The sequence below is a fragment of the Lolium perenne genome, chromosome 7 (assembly GCF_019359855.2).
Source record: "Lolium perenne isolate Kyuss_39 chromosome 7, Kyuss_2.0, whole genome shotgun sequence".
Lineage (NCBI taxonomy): Eukaryota > Viridiplantae > Streptophyta > Magnoliopsida > Poales > Poaceae > Lolium > Lolium perenne.
In genome coordinates, this window is record NC_067250.2 from 305,298,155 (window position 1) to 305,315,399 (window position 17,245).

The 17,245-nt window shown below is 48.1% G+C and overlaps 1 protein-coding gene and 2 long non-coding RNA genes across 3 annotated transcripts; all 3 read right to left on the reverse strand.

Annotated features, from left to right (window-relative positions):
• Positions 1 to 2,985: 2,985 nt before the first annotated feature.
• On the reverse strand, positions 2,986 to 4,120 carry LOC139829995 (uncharacterized). The gene is made up of 4 exons (XR_007857970.2): positions 3,986 to 4,120; positions 3,553 to 3,883; positions 3,367 to 3,473; positions 2,986 to 3,271 (listed from the first exon to the last, which is right to left on the reverse strand). It is a non-coding gene; the product is annotated as an uncharacterized lncRNA (long non-coding RNA).
• Positions 4,121 to 6,203: 2,083 nt separating this feature from the next.
• Positions 6,204 to 7,784, reverse strand: LOC127311904 (protein PYRICULARIA ORYZAE RESISTANCE 21-like). The gene is made up of 5 exons (XM_071823682.1): positions 7,586 to 7,784; positions 7,204 to 7,505; positions 6,771 to 7,101; positions 6,585 to 6,691; positions 6,204 to 6,489 (listed from the first exon to the last, which is right to left on the reverse strand). The coding sequence occupies exons 1-3, from the start codon at positions 7,671 to 7,673 to the stop codon at positions 7,033 to 7,035; spliced, it is 459 nt and encodes a 152-aa protein (XP_071679783.1). The 5' UTR covers positions 7,674 to 7,784; the 3' UTR covers positions 6,204 to 6,489; positions 6,585 to 6,691; positions 6,771 to 7,032.
• A 1,638-nt stretch (positions 7,785 to 9,422) lies between these two features.
• On the reverse strand, positions 9,423 to 10,261 carry LOC139830037 (uncharacterized). The gene is made up of 3 exons (XR_007857995.2): positions 9,990 to 10,261; positions 9,804 to 9,910; positions 9,423 to 9,708 (listed from the first exon to the last, which is right to left on the reverse strand). It is a non-coding gene; the product is annotated as an uncharacterized lncRNA (long non-coding RNA).
• Between the last annotated feature and the right edge of the window lie 6,984 nt (positions 10,262 to 17,245).

The window sequence follows — 17,245 nt, forward strand, 5'->3', positions numbered from 1 at the left end:
TGGCTTTTAGGGGAAATGAGTAGGAAACGGCCCGTTTCACCACATAGTTTGTCGGAACGAGGCCATATTTGGCACGTGCGTGGGCCTTAGGATGGGAAGCAAGGCCCCGGTCGCGGATTTCCAATCCGAACCACGGGCGACGGTTTTTCCATTTTCGGGGTGCCGGAAGGGCTTTTTTTTGTGAAGCAGCTACATGGCGCGCATTTCAGTATCGCGCGGGACCTCCGCGCGGCGGTAGGATACCTCCTACGCACCACCTATCACATGCCGTATGCGTGCGGAAGCCATCTGGGAATCCCACCCGCTTCCTGCGGTGCCCCGCCGAATCCGCTGGAAACTGTCCGGATCTGAACTGGGGCGACACTTTCCTTCGCTCAATAAATGGAGGGAAAAATGTTTTTAGGTCTAGGACGCGTCATTTTATGTGCTAAATGTTTTCCGTTTCGCGCGTTGGCGGACGGGTGCACGCGCGCGCCCGGTACGGCCATACCGCATGTCCCGGCGGCCCCGTTTTGCGCAGTTGGCAAAGCAAACGGAGCCAAAAAATCGAGCGGAGCCGCGTGGCGTCATTTTATGTGTCCTGGTAACCACTGCAAAAGACGGAACTGGGATACGGCAATTATCTTGGAGAACCCTTCACGAACAGGGCTATCTCGTCCGGAGTTCTATGGCTTTTAGGGGAAACTAGTTGAATGCCCGTGCGTTGCCACGATCTATGTAGATTTTTTATTCGTCACCGTGTGAAAATTCACATGTATAGAAAAGATAGCTATAGTGTATTTAAAAATTTTAAGTTTATATTGGTAAATGCTGGTTTGACACCATATACATGAAAAACATCTGTTAATTGCGATCTAGTACACGTTTAAGATGTTCTTGTACAACGAGCCAGTAACTTTTTTCTAACTCTTTCAAATTCATATTGCATGGTACAAAAAGTTTCTACCTTAGCTTGTCACAATCATGCATGAGGATTTTTATTTTTTAGTTTTATGAAATGATTTCACATGGAAGACAAACGAACTTGCAGCCTCGAATACTGGAATACTCGATGCACATGCGTCGCCACGATCCATTTAGCTTTTTTGTTCGCCCCGCTGGTGAAAATTCACATGTATAGAAAAGATAGCTATAGTGTATTTCAAAAATTTAATTTTATATCGGTACATGCTAATTTGACATCATATACGTGCAAAACATGGCCAACAAATTATTTTCTACTAACAATGATCTACTTGACACACTTAAGATGCTCTTGTATCTTGTAGTCAGTAACTTTTTTCTAACTCTTTTCAAATTCATATTGCATGGTAACAAAAATTTCTACATCAGGTCATTACAATCATGAGGAATTTGGTTTCATGAAAATATTTCACATGGAAGGCATAAGAATGTGCAGCCTCTAATACTCGTTGTCTGGGCTAAAGGATATAGTTTTGAATAAGGGATGGGCACGGACGCTGTCAGGCTTCATGTGCAAAATAACGAAAACATTTTCTATAGCTTAATGCTCATGCAAATGTACAAAAAAATGATTAATGGTTTGTTCTATTTCAGTTCACCGCTGATGACCAATGATGCAGATGCTTCGTATATAGCACGCCCTCTGTTTACACTGATAATGTTTTGTAGACCCTTTGTACATAATAAATATCATGGATTTAGTTTATTTTTAGGTAAATTTGAACAAAACCACGACACTTATTATGGGTCGGAGAAAGTATGTACCAATTCAGAACTGAATTTATGTCAAAACGGAATAAACATGGCTACGACTACATCTATATATTATGGTGTCCACCATTGGTAAAAAAACATGATGAAGCATGTACAGGGTTCAATTCTGATGCTGCTATCAAACAGATGCACACCTTTTGAGTATGGCAAACTACAATTCAATATAAGAATCTACTGATTGCCATTCATCGTTTAGAAGGTGCAATTCTTCTTCAAACACTTCTTCCTGAATAACTTTGAATACCTTTTGTACGAAATCCTTTTTCTCTAGTCTTGTGCTCCAAACTTGGATCATAATAAATTAGATATCCTGCAAAATCACATTAAATTGGATGGAAAATTACCCAAGAAACTAAAAGTCAAAAAAAATCTTGTTAAAAGGGATTCATCATTACTAATACATGAAATTCACAAATGCATAACAACGTCCCATGACAAACTAATGACTTTACCGCTGCTAACCTTCTTTACCTTGGACCTTCACCAAATCAATCATTATTAATATGTGGCAGGAATAATACAAACCGATATATTGTCGCAATAAGAGATACTTTACCAGAATTTCATATATTATATCACATGTGTGGCTTTCTTGGATATTTTACTCGATTGTACACACGGTGCAAGGTAGGCAGTTAAGGACCATAAAAGATACATCATTTTTTCCCTTTTCTGTTTTCCATAGAAAGTTCATGAAACAACCATGTACATGTTCATATACAGCTTTGTTGACCATGGGGAAATTATCAAAACATGGAAGTGCTTCAACCAATATAAGAATACGGGGCAACTAAGCAAATTAGAATGCCAACGGGCTGTGTCTAGGGGCTTTGTTGATTGCCAGAACTTGATATAAGGAATATTGATTGACATCCACACCCAAACAAGAAAAGATTAACAAATCTTTACCTTGCTAAGATCATTATCTAGCTCCATTGATAATCTGACAGGCTTGTCAAACCTCCGAAGGTCTGAAGTAGTAATGATTCTGACATGAATGCAACATCTTTTCTGCAGTTCGACATAAATTAAACGACCTAGCAACCAACTATTGTGCAGTGGAATCATACACAATCTAAGAACAAAACTGTCTATTTTTTAGTAATTTCAGATTTAATGTTAAGAAGAGACTAAATTCAACCAGATATTTCCATCAACACAAAATGTAAACTGAAAACAACAGTAGTTTTAAATCAAATAAATTCTGGAACAATCAATGAGTGAATATACATCAGTAAACTACGAGGGTTTACCAACCACAGTTAATTAGCAGCCATGTCAGGCGATGCAGGGTACATATTTCATATGGGGAGGAAACAGGGTGTTGTTTATGAGGTGTTACAAAAAAAATATAGCCATTTGGATCAGGGATTACCAACCTGAATCAATTTGTTCCCGGATACAAATGACTAATGGACAGAGTGATTTGGACATACTGTGAATCACCATCCAGTGGGCAATTGTATATAAACATGCACTAATGTTAGTCATACTATTTCATATTGTCGTTTTTACTAAAGATCTGTACATCAACCTGAAAAGAAAAAAGAGAAGTGAAAAAATGCAAACTGAGCCTACCATGGTCGCAGGTGCTAGAAAATTTCCTAACTAAACTGTAAGCAAGCAAACCTGAGAAAATGAACAATAGCTTTTTTGTGTGCAGGTTGTTGGGTTGATACATTGTGTAACAGGATGCTGATGCCTGATTCGCCTCCACAATCAGCCAGATAGTTAAACTGCAGCCATACATTGATGAGTCATACAGAGTTCCAGACACCAAGAGGACTGAACAAAAAGGAAAAATCGGTTCGTTACCTTCTCGAGGGAGGGAGCAGCAGGCATATTTCAAGAGCAAGAGCAAGGGCGGACTGGCGGATGTAATGGAGCTCCAGAACATGTTAAGCCGTAGCAGCAGAGCGATGAGCAAGCAGAAGGTGATGGTGACATGGTGTACACCCATGTCTTCCACAGCTACCCTCCTCCACAATCACCTCCTTCTCCACAACCGAGCTGAACCCGCACTACAATCCTGCTGCGCATAGTTCTTGTCTCGTCTCGCGCCGCCGGTGCCCCTCCTTCACGCAATACGCCTCGCAGCTGCTGTGTCCAAAGTGGAGACGTCAAGCGGCATGTCGCCACCGGGCAGCTGCGACATGGTAAGGAATCAGTGGATCAGGACTCCGGCGGAGGCGGTTGCAACCGCAGCGAGAGGAAGCATGAGTAGTGTTGGAAGGGGTAGGGGATTTACCTCCGGCTCCGGTGACGGGCGCGGGCTCCTCCTCCTTTGGTGGCTCCGTCTCTCGCGCATGGGCTCCGGCTCCACGACTTCTGGCGGCGACGGCTCCTCAACGACAGACTCCGGCAGCGTGGGATCCTCGTTGGGTGGCTCTGACGCCAGGGCGGCGGCTCGACGATCTCGATCTCCTTGATGACAAACCCTTGATGACCTTGCAATGCTGGCGAGCCTATCAGCGTCGAAAAGCCCGTAACAATCACCTTGTTTTTCTTCTCATCATACTCGATCTCGTCAATCACGAACTCGCCCTTCTCTGCATATCTCCCCAAGAACTTCATCCATTAACGACCTCAAATTGAGTGAAACAGGAGGACGAGCGAGCAAGCAACGTACCTCTGATCCTGCCGAGCAGCTTCTCGTTCTTGTTGTGAAAGGGGCTGCAGTCCAGGTCCACTTTGATTTTGGTGATCGGCATCTGCATTTGCACTAACACACAAGGTAGGAGGAATAGGCAACAACTACGGGGTCAGAGACGATGGATGAATCTACGAAGCTAAAACTATTTATTCATGTTGAATGAACACCCTTATTTTTGTGAGTGAGCACAAAACTCGGTTCCTGATCACCACACATCTACATGTACAAACATGAATGGGAATTAATAGCAAGGTCCTCCCTACAATAACAGTTACAGCATCCGTACGTGTAAACATCATCATGAACTAATAAAAGAATACTTGCTATTCTCTCGTGGCACAACAGAATGGCAAAGGCTTCAGTCTCCCCAAATATAGACACACACTACCAAGTACCAACCTACACTAATTACAAAAGGAAATCCAAACTGTATTCCGTGTCTGTTCTAAATCTATGTGTGATTACATTACAGTGCTAGAACAAACTTGCTGTGGCCTGACAACTCGGCTGCGTGCAGATATAGAGGTATCTAGCCTTGTTCCCATAGTGGACTTTCCCTGTGTCCTACATCACCGAGACTGTAGCTAGTAGGGCACATGAAATTGGGGAGAGAAGGGGAAGGAGGCTGTGCTGATGTGCTCACCGGCAGAAGCAGCTCCGGCAGGAGACATCGGCAGGACACGGGAGGGTTCGATGGAGAAAAACGTGGCTAAGAACACTCGGTCCGCCGCCGCTGCCGCTGCCGCCGCCGTTCACCCTCCCAGGGAGGGGGGCGGCCAGGTGGGAGAAGGGCGGGGACAGGGAGGAGGCAGGCCAGGGAGGGAGGAGGGCGGGGAAGGGAAGGGAGACGGAGAGGGATGCCGAACCTGCGCGACGCCGCCGGGATCTGTGGCAACTGTCGTGGAAACGTGGGAACGTGGAAGATTTGGTCAAGCTCGGATATGCGAGAGGAAGCGCGGGCCAGGGCTAGAATCGTGAGGGTAGTTAGGAAAGAGGCGCAATTTCTCGCGGGGGAAGGCGACGACGTACCAACCATCCTACCACCTCTAGCCATTTAATATAGTAGAGATGTGGCAGGAATAATACAAACCGATATATTGTCGCAATAAGAGATACTTTACCAGAATTTCATATATTATATCACATGTGTGGCTTTCTTGGATATTTTACTCGATTGTACACACGGTGCAAGGTAGGCAGTTAAGGACCATAAAAGATACATCATTTTTTCCCTTTTCTGTTTTCCATAGAAAGTTCATGAAACAACCATGTACATGTTCATATACAGCTTTGTTGACCATGGGGAAATTATCAAAACATGGAAGTGCTTCAACCAATATAAGAATACGGGGCAACTAAGCAAATTAGAATGCCAACGGGCTGTGTCTAGGGGCTTTGTTGATTGCCAGAACTTGATATAAGGAATATTGATTGACATCCACACCCAAACAAGAAAAGATTAACAAATCTTTACCTTGCTAAGATCATTATCTAGCTCCATTGATAATCTGACAGGCTTGTCAAACCTCCGAAGGTCTGAAGTAGTAATGATTCTGACATGAATGCAACATCTTTTCTGCAGTTCGACATAAATTAAACGACCTAGCAACCAACTATTGTGCAGTGGAATCATACACAATCTAAGAACAAAACTGTCTATTTTTTAGTAATTTCAGATTTAATGTTAAGAAGAGACTAAATTCAACCAGATATTTCCATCAACACAAAATGTAAACTGAAAACAACAGTAGTTTTAAATCAAATAAATTCTGGAACAATCAATGAGTGAATATACATCAGTAAACTACGAGGGTTTACCAACCACAGTTAATTAGCAGCCATGTCAGGCGATGCAGGGTACATATTTCATATGGGGAGGAAACAGGGTGTTGTTTATGAGGTGTTACAAAAAAAATATAGCCATTTGGATCAGGGATTACCAACCTGAATCAATTTGTTCCCGGATACAAATGACTAATGGACAGAGTGATTTGGACATACTGTGAATCACCATCCAGTGGGCAATTGTATATAAACATGCACTAATGTTAGTCATACTATTTCATATTGTCGTTTTTACTAAAGATCTGTACATCAACCTGAAAAGAAAAAAGAGAAGTGAAAAAATGCAAACTGAGCCTACCATGGTCGCAGGTGCTAGAAAATTTCCTAACTAAACTGTAAGCAAGCAAACCTGAGAAAATGAACAATAGCTTTTTTGTGTGCAGGTTGTTGGGTTGATACATTGTGTAACAGGATGCTGATGCCTGATTCGCCTCCACAATCAGCCAGATAGTTAAACTGCAGCCATACATTGATGAGTCATACAGAGTTCCAGACACCAAGAGGACTGAACAAAAAGGAAAAATCGGTTCGTTACCTTCTCGAGGGAGGGAGCAGCAGGCATATTTCAAGAGCAAGAGCAAGGGCGGACTGGCGGATGTAATGGAGCTCCAGAACATGTTAAGCCGTAGCAGCAGAGCGATGAGCAAGCAGAAGGTGATGGTGACATGGTGTACACCCATGTCTTCCACAGCTACCCTCCTCCACAATCACCTCCTTCTCCACAACCGAGCTGAACCCGCACTACAATCCTGCTGCGCATAGTTCTTGTCTCGTCTCGCGCCGCCGGTGCCCCTCCTTCACGCAATACGCCTCGCAGCTGCTGTGTCCAAAGTGGAGACGTCAAGCGGCATGTCGCCACCGGGCAGCTGCGACATGGTAAGGAATCAGTGGATCAGGACTCCGGCGGAGGCGGTTGCAACCGCAGCGAGAGGAAGCATGAGTAGTGTTGGAAGGGGTAGGGGATTTACCTCCGGCTCCGGTGACGGGCGCGGGCTCCTCCTCCTTTGGTGGCTCCGTCTCTCGCGCATGGGCTCCGGCTCCACGACTTCTGGCGGCGACGGCTCCTCAACGACAGACTCCGGCAGCGTGGGATCCTCGTTGGGTGGCTCTGACGCCAGGGGCGGCGGCTCGACGATCTCGATCTCCTTGATGACAAACCCTTGATGACCTTGCAATGCTGGCGAGCCTATCAGCGTCGAAAAGCCCGTAACAATCACCTTGTTTTTCTTCTCATCATACTCGATCTCGTCAATCACGAACTCGCCCTTCTCTGCATATCTCCCCAAGAACTTCATCCATTAACGACCTCAAATTGAGTGAAACAGGAGGACGAGCGAGCAAGCAACGTACCTCTGATCCTGCCGAGCAGCTTCTCGTTCTTGTTGTGAAAGGGGCTGCAGTCCAGGTCCACTTTGATTTTGGTGATCGGCATCTGCATTTGCACTAACACACAAGGTAGGAGGAATAGGCAACAACTACGGGGTCAGAGACGATGGATGAATCTACGAAGCTAAAACTATTTATTCATGTTGAATGAACACCCTTATTTTTGTGAGTGAGCACAAAACTCGGTTCCTGATCACCACACATCTACATGTACAAACATGAATGGGAATTAATAGCAAGGTCCTCCCTACAATAACAGTTACAGCATCCGTACGTGTAAACATCATCATGAACTAATAAAAGAATACTTGCTATTCTCTCGTGGCACAACAGAATGGCAAAGGCTTCAGTCTCCCCAAATATAGACACACACTACCAAGTACCAACCTACACTAATTACAAAAGGAAATCCAAACTGTATTCCGTGTCTGTTCTAAATCTATGTGTGATTACATTACAGTGCTAGAACAAACTTGCTGTGGCCTGACAACTCGGCTGCGTGCAGATATAGAGGTATCTAGCCTTGTTCCCATAGTGGACTTTCCCTGTGTCCTACATCACCGAGACTGTAGCTAGTAGGGCACATGAAATTGGGGAGAGAAGGGGAAGGAGGCTGTGCTGATGTGCTCACCGGCAGAAGCAGCTCCGGCAGGAGACATCGGCAGGACACGGGAGGGTTCGATGGAGAAAAACGTGGCTAAGAACACTCGGTCCGCCGCCGCTGCCGCTGCCGCCGCCGTTCACCCTCCCAGGGAGGGGGGCGGCCAGGTGGGAGAAGGGCGGGGACAGGGAGGAGGCAGGCCAGGGAGGGAGGAGGGCGGGGAAGGGAAGGGAGACGGAGAGGGATGCCGAACCTGCGCGACGCCGCCGGGATCTGTGGCAACTGTCGTGGAAACGTGGGAACGTGGAAGATTTGGTCAAGCTCGGATATGCGAGAGGAAGCGCGGGCCAGGGCTAGAATCGTGAGGGTAGTTAGGAAAGAGGCGCAATTTCTCGCGGGGGAAGGCGACGACGTACCAACCATCCTACCACCTCTAGCCATTTAATATAGTAGAGATGTGGCAGGAATAATACAAACCGATATATTGTCGCAATAAGAGATACTTTACCAGAATTTCATATATTATATCACATGTGTGGCTTTCTTGGATATTTTACTCGATTGTACACACGGTGCAAGGTAGGCAGTTAAGGACCATAAAAGATACATCATTTTTTCCCTTTTCTGTTTTCCATAGAAAGTTCATGAAACAACCATGTACATGTTCATATACAGCTTTGTTGACCATGGGGAAATTATCAAAACATGGAAGTGCTTCAACCAATATAAGAATACGGGGCAACTAAGCAAATTAGAATGCCAACGGGCTGTGTCTAGGGGCTTTGTTGATTGCCAGAACTTGATATAAGGAATATTGATTGACATCCACACCCAAACAAGAAAAGATTAACAAATCTTTACCTTGCTAAGATCATTATCTAGCTCCATTGATAATCTGACAGGCTTGTCAAACCTCCGAAGGTCTGAAGTAGTAATGATTCTGACATGAATGCAACATCTTTTCTGCAGTTCGACATAAATTAAACGACCTAGCAACCAACTATTGTGCAGTGGAATCATACACAATCTAAGAACAAAACTGTCTATTTTTTAGTAATTTCAGATTTAATGTTAAGAAGAGACTAAATTCAACCAGATATTTCCATCAACACAAAATGTAAACTGAAAACAACAGTAGTTTTAAATCAAATAAATTCTGGAACAATCAATGAGTGAATATACATCAGTAAACTACGAGGGTTTACCAACCACAGTTAATTAGCAGCCATGTCAGGCGATGCAGGGTACATATTTCATATGGGGAGGAAACAGGGTGTTGTTTATGAGGTGTTACAAAAAAAATATAGCCATTTGGATCAGGGATTACCAACCTGAATCAATTTGTTCCCGGATACAAATGACTAATGGACAGAGTGATTTGGACATACTGTGAATCACCATCCAGTGGGCAATTGTATATAAACATGCACTAATGTTAGTCATACTATTTCATATTGTCGTTTTTACTAAAGATCTGTACATCAACCTGAAAAGAAAAAAGAGAAGTGAAAAAATGCAAACTGAGCCTACCATGGTCGCAGGTGCTAGAAAATTTCCTAACTAAACTGTAAGCAAGCAAACCTGAGAAAATGAACAATAGCTTTTTTGTGTGCAGGTTGTTGGGTTGATACATTGTGTAACAGGATGCTGATGCCTGATTCGCCTCCACAATCAGCCAGATAGTTAAACTGCAGCCATACATTGATGAGTCATACAGAGTTCCAGACACCAAGAGGACTGAACAAAAAGGAAAAATCGGTTCGTTACCTTCTCGAGGGAGGGAGCAGCAGGCATATTTCAAGAGCAAGAGCAAGGGCGGACTGGCGGATGTAATGGAGCTCCAGAACATGTTAAGCCGTAGCAGCAGAGCGATGAGCAAGCAGAAGGTGATGGTGACATGGTGTACACCCATGTCTTCCACAGCTACCCTCCTCCACAATCACCTCCTTCTCCACAACCGAGCTGAACCCGCACTACAATCCTGCTGCGCATAGTTCTTGTCTCGTCTCGCGCCGCCGGTGCCCCTCCTTCACGCAATACGCCTCGCAGCTGCTGTGTCCAAAGTGGAGACGTTGGCGGCATGTCGCCACCGGGCAGCTGCGACATGGTAAGGAATCAGTGGATCAGGACTCCGGCGGAGGCGGTTGCAACCGCAGCGAGAGGAAGCATGAGTAGTGTTGGAAGGGGTAGGGGATTTACCTCCGGCTCCGGTGACGGGCGCGGGCTCCTCCTCCTTTGGTGGCTCCGTCTCTCGCGCATGGGCTCCGGCTCCACGACTTCTGGCGGCGACGGCTCCTCAACGACAGACTCCGGCAGCGTGGGATCCTCGTTGGGTGGCTCTGACGCCAGGGGCGGCGGCTCGACGATCTCGATCTCCTTGATGACAAACCCTTGATGACCTTGCAATGCTGGCGAGCCTATCAGCGTCGAAAAGCCCGTAACAATCACCTTGTTTTTCTTCTCATCATACTCGATCTCGTCAATCACGAACTCGCCCTTCTCTGCATATCTCCCCAAGAACTTCATCCATTAACGACCTCAAATTGAGTGAAACAGGAGGACGAGCGAGCAAGCAACGTACCTCTGATCCTGCCGAGCAGCTTCTCGTTCTTGTTGTGAAAGGGGCTGCAGTCCAGGTCCACTTTGATTTTGGTGATCGGCATCTGCATTTGCACTAACACACAAGGTAGGAGGAATAGGCAACAACTACGGGGTCAGAGACGATGGATGAATCTACGAAGCTAAAACTATTTATTCATGTTGAATGAACACCCTTATTTTTGTGAGTGAGCACAAAACTCGGTTCCTGATCACCACACATCTACATGTACAAACATGAATGGGAATTAATAGCAAGGTCCTCCCTACAATAACAGTTACAGCATCCGTACGTGTAAACATCATCATGAACTAATAAAAGAATACTTGCTATTCTCTCGTGGCACAACAGAATGGCAAAGGCTTCAGTCTCCCCAAATATAGACACACACTACCAAGTACCAACCTACACTAATTACAAAAGGAAATCCAAACTGTATTCCGTGTCTGTTCTAAATCTATGTGTGATTACATTACAGTGCTAGAACAAACTTGCTGTGGCCTGACAACTCGGCTGCGTGCAGATATAGAGGTATCTAGCCTTGTTCCCATAGTGGACTTTCCCTGTGTCCTACATCACCGAGACTGTAGCTAGTAGGGCACATGAAATTGGGGAGAGAAGGGGAAGGAGGCTGTGCTGATGTGCTCACCGGCAGAAGCAGCTCCGGCAGGAGACATCGGCAGGACACGGGAGGGTTCGATGGAGAAAAACGTGGCTAAGAACACTCGGTCCGCCGCCGCTGCCGCTGCCGCCGCCGTTCACCCTCCCAGGGAGGGGGGCGGCCAGGTGGGAGAAGGGCGGGGACGGGGAGGAGGCAGGCCAGGGAGGGAGGAGGGCGGGGAAGGGAAGGGAGACGGAGAGGGATGCCGAACCTGCGCGACGCCGCCGGGATCTGTGGCAACTGTCGTGGAAACGTGGGAACGTGGAAGATTTGGTCAAGCTCGGATATGCGAGAGGAAGCGCGGGCCAGGGCTAGAATCGTGAGGGTAGTTAGGAAAGAGGCGCAATTTCTCGCGGGGGAAGGCGACGACGTACCAACCATCCTACCACCTCTAGCCATTTAATATAGTAGAGATGAGTAGGAAACGGCCCGTTTCACCACATAGTTTGTCGGAACGAGGCCATATTTGGCACGTGCGTGGGCCTTAGGATGGGAAGCAAGGCCCCGGTCGCGGATTTCCAATCTGAACCACGGGCGACGGTTTTTCCATTTTGGAAGGGCTTTTTTTTGTGAAGCAGCTACATGGCGCGCATTTCAGTATCGCGCGGGACCTCCGCGCGGCGGTAGGATACCTCCTACGCACCACCTATCACATGCCGTATGCGCGCGGAAGCCATCTGGGAATCCCACCCGCTTCCTGCGGTGCCCCGCCGAATCCGCTGGAAACTGTCCGGATCTGAACTGGGGCGACACTTTCCTTCGCTCAATAAATGGAGGGAAAAATGTTTTTAGGTCTAGGACGCGTCATTTTATGTGCTAAATGTTTTCCGTTTCGCGCGTTGGCGGACGGGTGCACGCGCGCGCCCGGTACGGCCATACCGCATGTCCCGGCGGCCCCGTTTTGCGCAGTTGGCAAAGCAAACGGAGCCAAAAAATCGAGCGGAGCCGCGTGGCGTCAGTTTCTGTGTCCGGGTAACCACCGCAAAAGACGGAACTGGATACTGCAATTATCTTGGAGAACCCTTCACGAACAGGGCTATCTCGTCCGGAGTTCTATGGCTTTTAGGGGAAATGAGTAGGAAACGGCCCGTTTCACCACATAGTTTGTCGGAACGAGGCCATATTTGGCACGTGCGTGGGCCTTAGGATGGGAAGCAAGGCCCCGGTCGCGGATTTCCAATCCGAACCACGGGCGACGGTTTTTCCATTTTCGGGGTGCCGGAAGGGCTTTTTTTTGTGAAGCAGCTACATGGCGCGCATTTCAGTATCGCGCGGGACCTCCGCGCGGCGGTAGGATACCTCCTACGCACCACCTATCACATGCCATATGCGCGCGGAAGACATCTGGGAATCCCACCCGCTTCCTGCGGTGCCCCGCCGAATCCGATGGAAACTGTCCGGATCTGAACTGGAGCGACACTTTCCTTCGCTCAATAAATGGAGGGAAAAATGTTTTTAGGTCTAGGACGCGTCATTTTATGTGCTAAATGTTTTCCGTTTCGCGCGTTGGCGGACGGGTGCACGCGCGCGCCCGGTACGGCCATACCGCATGTCCCGGCGGCCCCGTTTTGCGCAGTTGGCAAAGCAAACGGAGCCAAAAAATCGAGCGGAGCCGCGTGGCGTCATTTTATGTGTCCTGGTAACCACTGCAAAAGACGGAACTGGGATACGGCAATTATCTTGGAGAACCCTTCACGAACAGGGCTATCTCGTCCGGAGTTCTATGGCTTTTAGGGGAAATGAGTAGGAAACGGCCCGTTTCACCACATAGTTTGTCGGAACGAGGCCATATTTGGCACGTGCGTGGACCTTAGGATGGGAAGCAAGGCCCGTGTCGCGGATTTCCAATCCGAACCACGGGCGACGGTTTTCCCATTTTCGGGGTGCCGGAAGGGCTTTTTTTTGTGAAGGGCTACATGGCGCGCATTTCAGTATCGCGCGGGACCTCCGCGCGGCGGTATGATACCTCCTACGCACCACCTATCACATGCCGTATGCGCGCGGAAGCCATCTGGGAATCCCACCCGCTTCCTGCGGTGCCCCGCCGAATCCGCTGGAAACTGTCCGGATCTAAACTGGGGCGACACTTTCCTTCGCTCAATAAATGGAGGGAAAAATGTTTTTAGGTCTAGGACGCGTCATTTTATGTGCTAAATATTTTCCGTTTCGCGCGTTGGCGGACGGCTGCACGCGCGCTCCCGGTACGGCCATACCGCATGTCCCGGCGGCCCCGTTTTGCGCAGTTGGCAAAGCAAACGGAGCCAAAAAATCGAGCGGAGCCGCGTGGCGTCATTTTATGTGTCCTGGTAACCACTGCAAAAGACGGAACTGGGATACGGCAATTATCTTGAAAAACCCTTCACGAACAGGGCTATCTCGTCTGGAGTTCTATGGCTTTTAGGGAAATGAGTAGGAAACGGCCCGTTTCACCACATAGTTTGTCGGAACGAGGCCATATTTGGCACGTGCGTGGACCTTAGGATGGGAAGCAAGGCCCGTGTCGCGGATTTCCAATCCGAACCACGGGCGACGGTTTTCCCATTTTCGGGGTGCCGGAAGGGCTTTTTTTTTGTGAAGGGCTACATGGCGCGCATTTCAGTATCGCGCGGGACCTCCGCGCGGCGGTATGATACCTCCTACGCACCACCTATCACATGCCGTATGCGCGCGGAAGACATCTGGGAATCCCACCCGCTTCCTGCGGTGCCCCGCCGAATCCGCTGCAAACTGTCCGGATCTGAACTGGGGCCACACTTTCCTTCGCTCAATAAATGGAGGGAAAAATGTTTTTAGGTCTAGGACGCGTCATTTTATGTGCTAAATGTTTTCCGTTTCGCGCGTTGGCGGACGGGTGCACGCGCGCTCCCGGTACGGCCATACCGCATGTCCCGACGGCCCCGTTTTGCGCAGTTGGCAAAGCAAACGGAGCCAAAAAATCGAGCGGAGCCGCGTGGCGTCATTTTATGTGTCCTGGTAACCACTGCAAAAGACGGAACTGGGATACGGCAATTATCTTGAAAAACCCTTCACGAACAGGGCTATCTCGTCTGGAGTTCTATGGCTTTTAGGGGAAATGAGTAGGAAACGGCCCGTTTCACCACATAGTTTGTCGGAACGAGGCCATATTTGGCACGTGCGTGGACCTTAGGATGGGAAGCAAGGCCCGTGTCGCGGATTTCCAATCCGAACCACGGGCGACGGTTTTCCCATTTTCGGGTGCCTAAGGGCTTTTTTTTGTGAAGGGCTACATGGCGCGCATTTCAAGATCGCGCGAGACCTCCGTGCGGCGGTATGATACCTCCTACGCACCACCTATCACATGTCGTATGCGCGCGGAAGACATCTCGGGAATCCCACCCGCTTCTGCGGTGCCCCGCCGAATCCGCCGCAAACCGTCCGGATTTGAATCGGGGCCACACTTTCCTTCGCTCAATAAATGGAGGGAAAAATGTTTTTAGGTCTAGGACGCGTCATTTTATGTGCTAAATGTTTTCCGTTTCGCGCGTTGGCGGACGGGTGCACGCGCGCTCCCGGTACGGCCATACCGCATGTCCCGACGGCCCCGTTTTGCGCAGTTGGCAAAGCAAACGGAGCCAAAAAATCGAGCGGAGCCGCGTGGCGTCATTTTATGTGTCCTGGTAACCACTGCAAAAGACGGAATTGGGATACGGCAATTATCTTGAAAAACCCTTCACGAATAGGGCTATCACGCCCGGAGTTCTATGGCTTTTAGGGAAATGAGTAGGAAACGGCCCGTTTCACCACATAGTTTGTCGGAACGAGGCCATATTTGGCACGTGCGTGGACCTTAGGATGGGAAGCAAGGCCCGTGTCGCGGATTTCCAATCCGAACCACGGGCGACGGTTTTCCCATTTTCGGGGTGCCTGGAAGGGCTTTTTGTGAAGGGCTACATGGTGCGCATTTCAGTATTGCGCGAGACCTCCGCGCGGCGGTAGGATACCTCCTACGCACCACCTATCACATGCCGTATGCGCGCGGTAGCCATCTGGGAATCCCTCCCGCTTCCTGCGGTGTCCCGCCGAATCCGCTAGAAACTGACCGGGAGGATTTAAACTGGGGCCACACTTTCCTTGGCTCAATAAATGGAGGGAAACATGTTTTTAGGTCTAGGACGCGTCATTTTATGTGCTAAATGTTTTCCGTTTCGCGCGTTGGCGGACGGGTGCACGCGCGCTCCCGGTACGGCCATACCGCATGTCCCGGCGGCCCCGTTTTGCGCAGTTGGCAAATTAAACGGAGCCAAAAAATCGAGCGGAGACGACATTCTAGCTAGGAGAATCCTTCACGATCGAACTGCCACGTTCGGAATCTTGATGTATATAGAATGGGATAAAGCTTGCATATGCCTTATGATAAGCATATAATTAGTGTGTGCAAGAGACATATATTATTTGACCTAATTAACCAAACATTTTCTGATTTTTTTATATAATTTAATTATTAAGGATTCTAGGAGTTTCATATATCCCTATATTATTATCATTAAAGGAATGAAGGTGACACACGTTTAATTACATGATATTCTGTTTTTATAAATATTTTAACCTACACCAAATTATATGCATTATTGCGCATTTAATTATTATTGTTTTGCACAAAAAGCCCCAAAAATTCCCTCCAAAACCCCAAAACCCCAAAACCCTCCAAAACCCCAAAACTCTCCCGCCCAGCTTCTCCCGCAAGCATCTCAAAACAAAAAAAGCTTCTCCCGCCAGCTCCAGCGAAATGTTTTGAATCCGCCCGCCACTAACCTAAGCTGGAAAGGAGGGCAAATGTCCGAAACGCCACTAACCTAAGCTGGAAAGGAGGGACATTTCAGTCAAATCCCGTACGAGCTCCCTCAATTCCCCAATTCCCCTCCCACTCCGGTGCGATGCGAACCCCAATTCCCCTCCCACTCCGCTCATCCCCACCCGCCGACGGCCACCGACGAGCGGCGCTCCGACGAGCGGACGAGCGGAGAGCTACCCGCCGACGACGGCCGCGCGTGCGTAGACGCTCGCCACAAGATCTTCGAGCGAGTTCCCTCCTCAACCCGACCCTCGCCCCCACTTCTATGGCCTTTTCTTGGCCTCGCTTAGGGTTTCGTCGGCCATGGCTAGGGTTACGGTTTGCTTGGCATGGCATGGTTAGGGTTAGGGATTTCGTGGCATGGCTTCTTTCCTTGGCTTGTCCAGGGTTAGGGTTGCTCGGCTTTGTCATGGTTCTTGCTGCAACCAGTCCATGGTTGCTTCGGATCTTGCTTGGCATGTTCTTGCAAAGCAACCGCCGATGATTGTCGCGGATCTTGCCTGGCTCAGGCTCTGTAGATTTTAGATTTGGTTTTCTGCAGTACCTATATGATTACCTGCTGCCGATCTTGCTTGCTATATGCAAGCAGTCCATGTTTGCTTCGGATCTTGATTGGCATGTGTCTTGCTGCAACCAGTCGATGATTGATGCGGATCTTGCTTGGCTCAGGCTCTGTAGAATTTAGATCTGGTTTATGCAGTCCCTATATGATTACCTCGCTGCCGATCTTGCTTGCTGTATCCAACCAATCAATTAGTGATGCGGATCTTGCCTCGCGTGGGTCTCGCTGCAACCAGTCCATGATTGTTGGGGGATTTTACTTGGCTTGGGCTCTGTAGATTGTACATCTAGTTTACTGCAGTCCATATATGATTAGCTGCTACGCATCTTTCTTGCCGCAACTAGTACATAATATGATTACCTGCTGCGGATCTTGCTTGGTACAGATC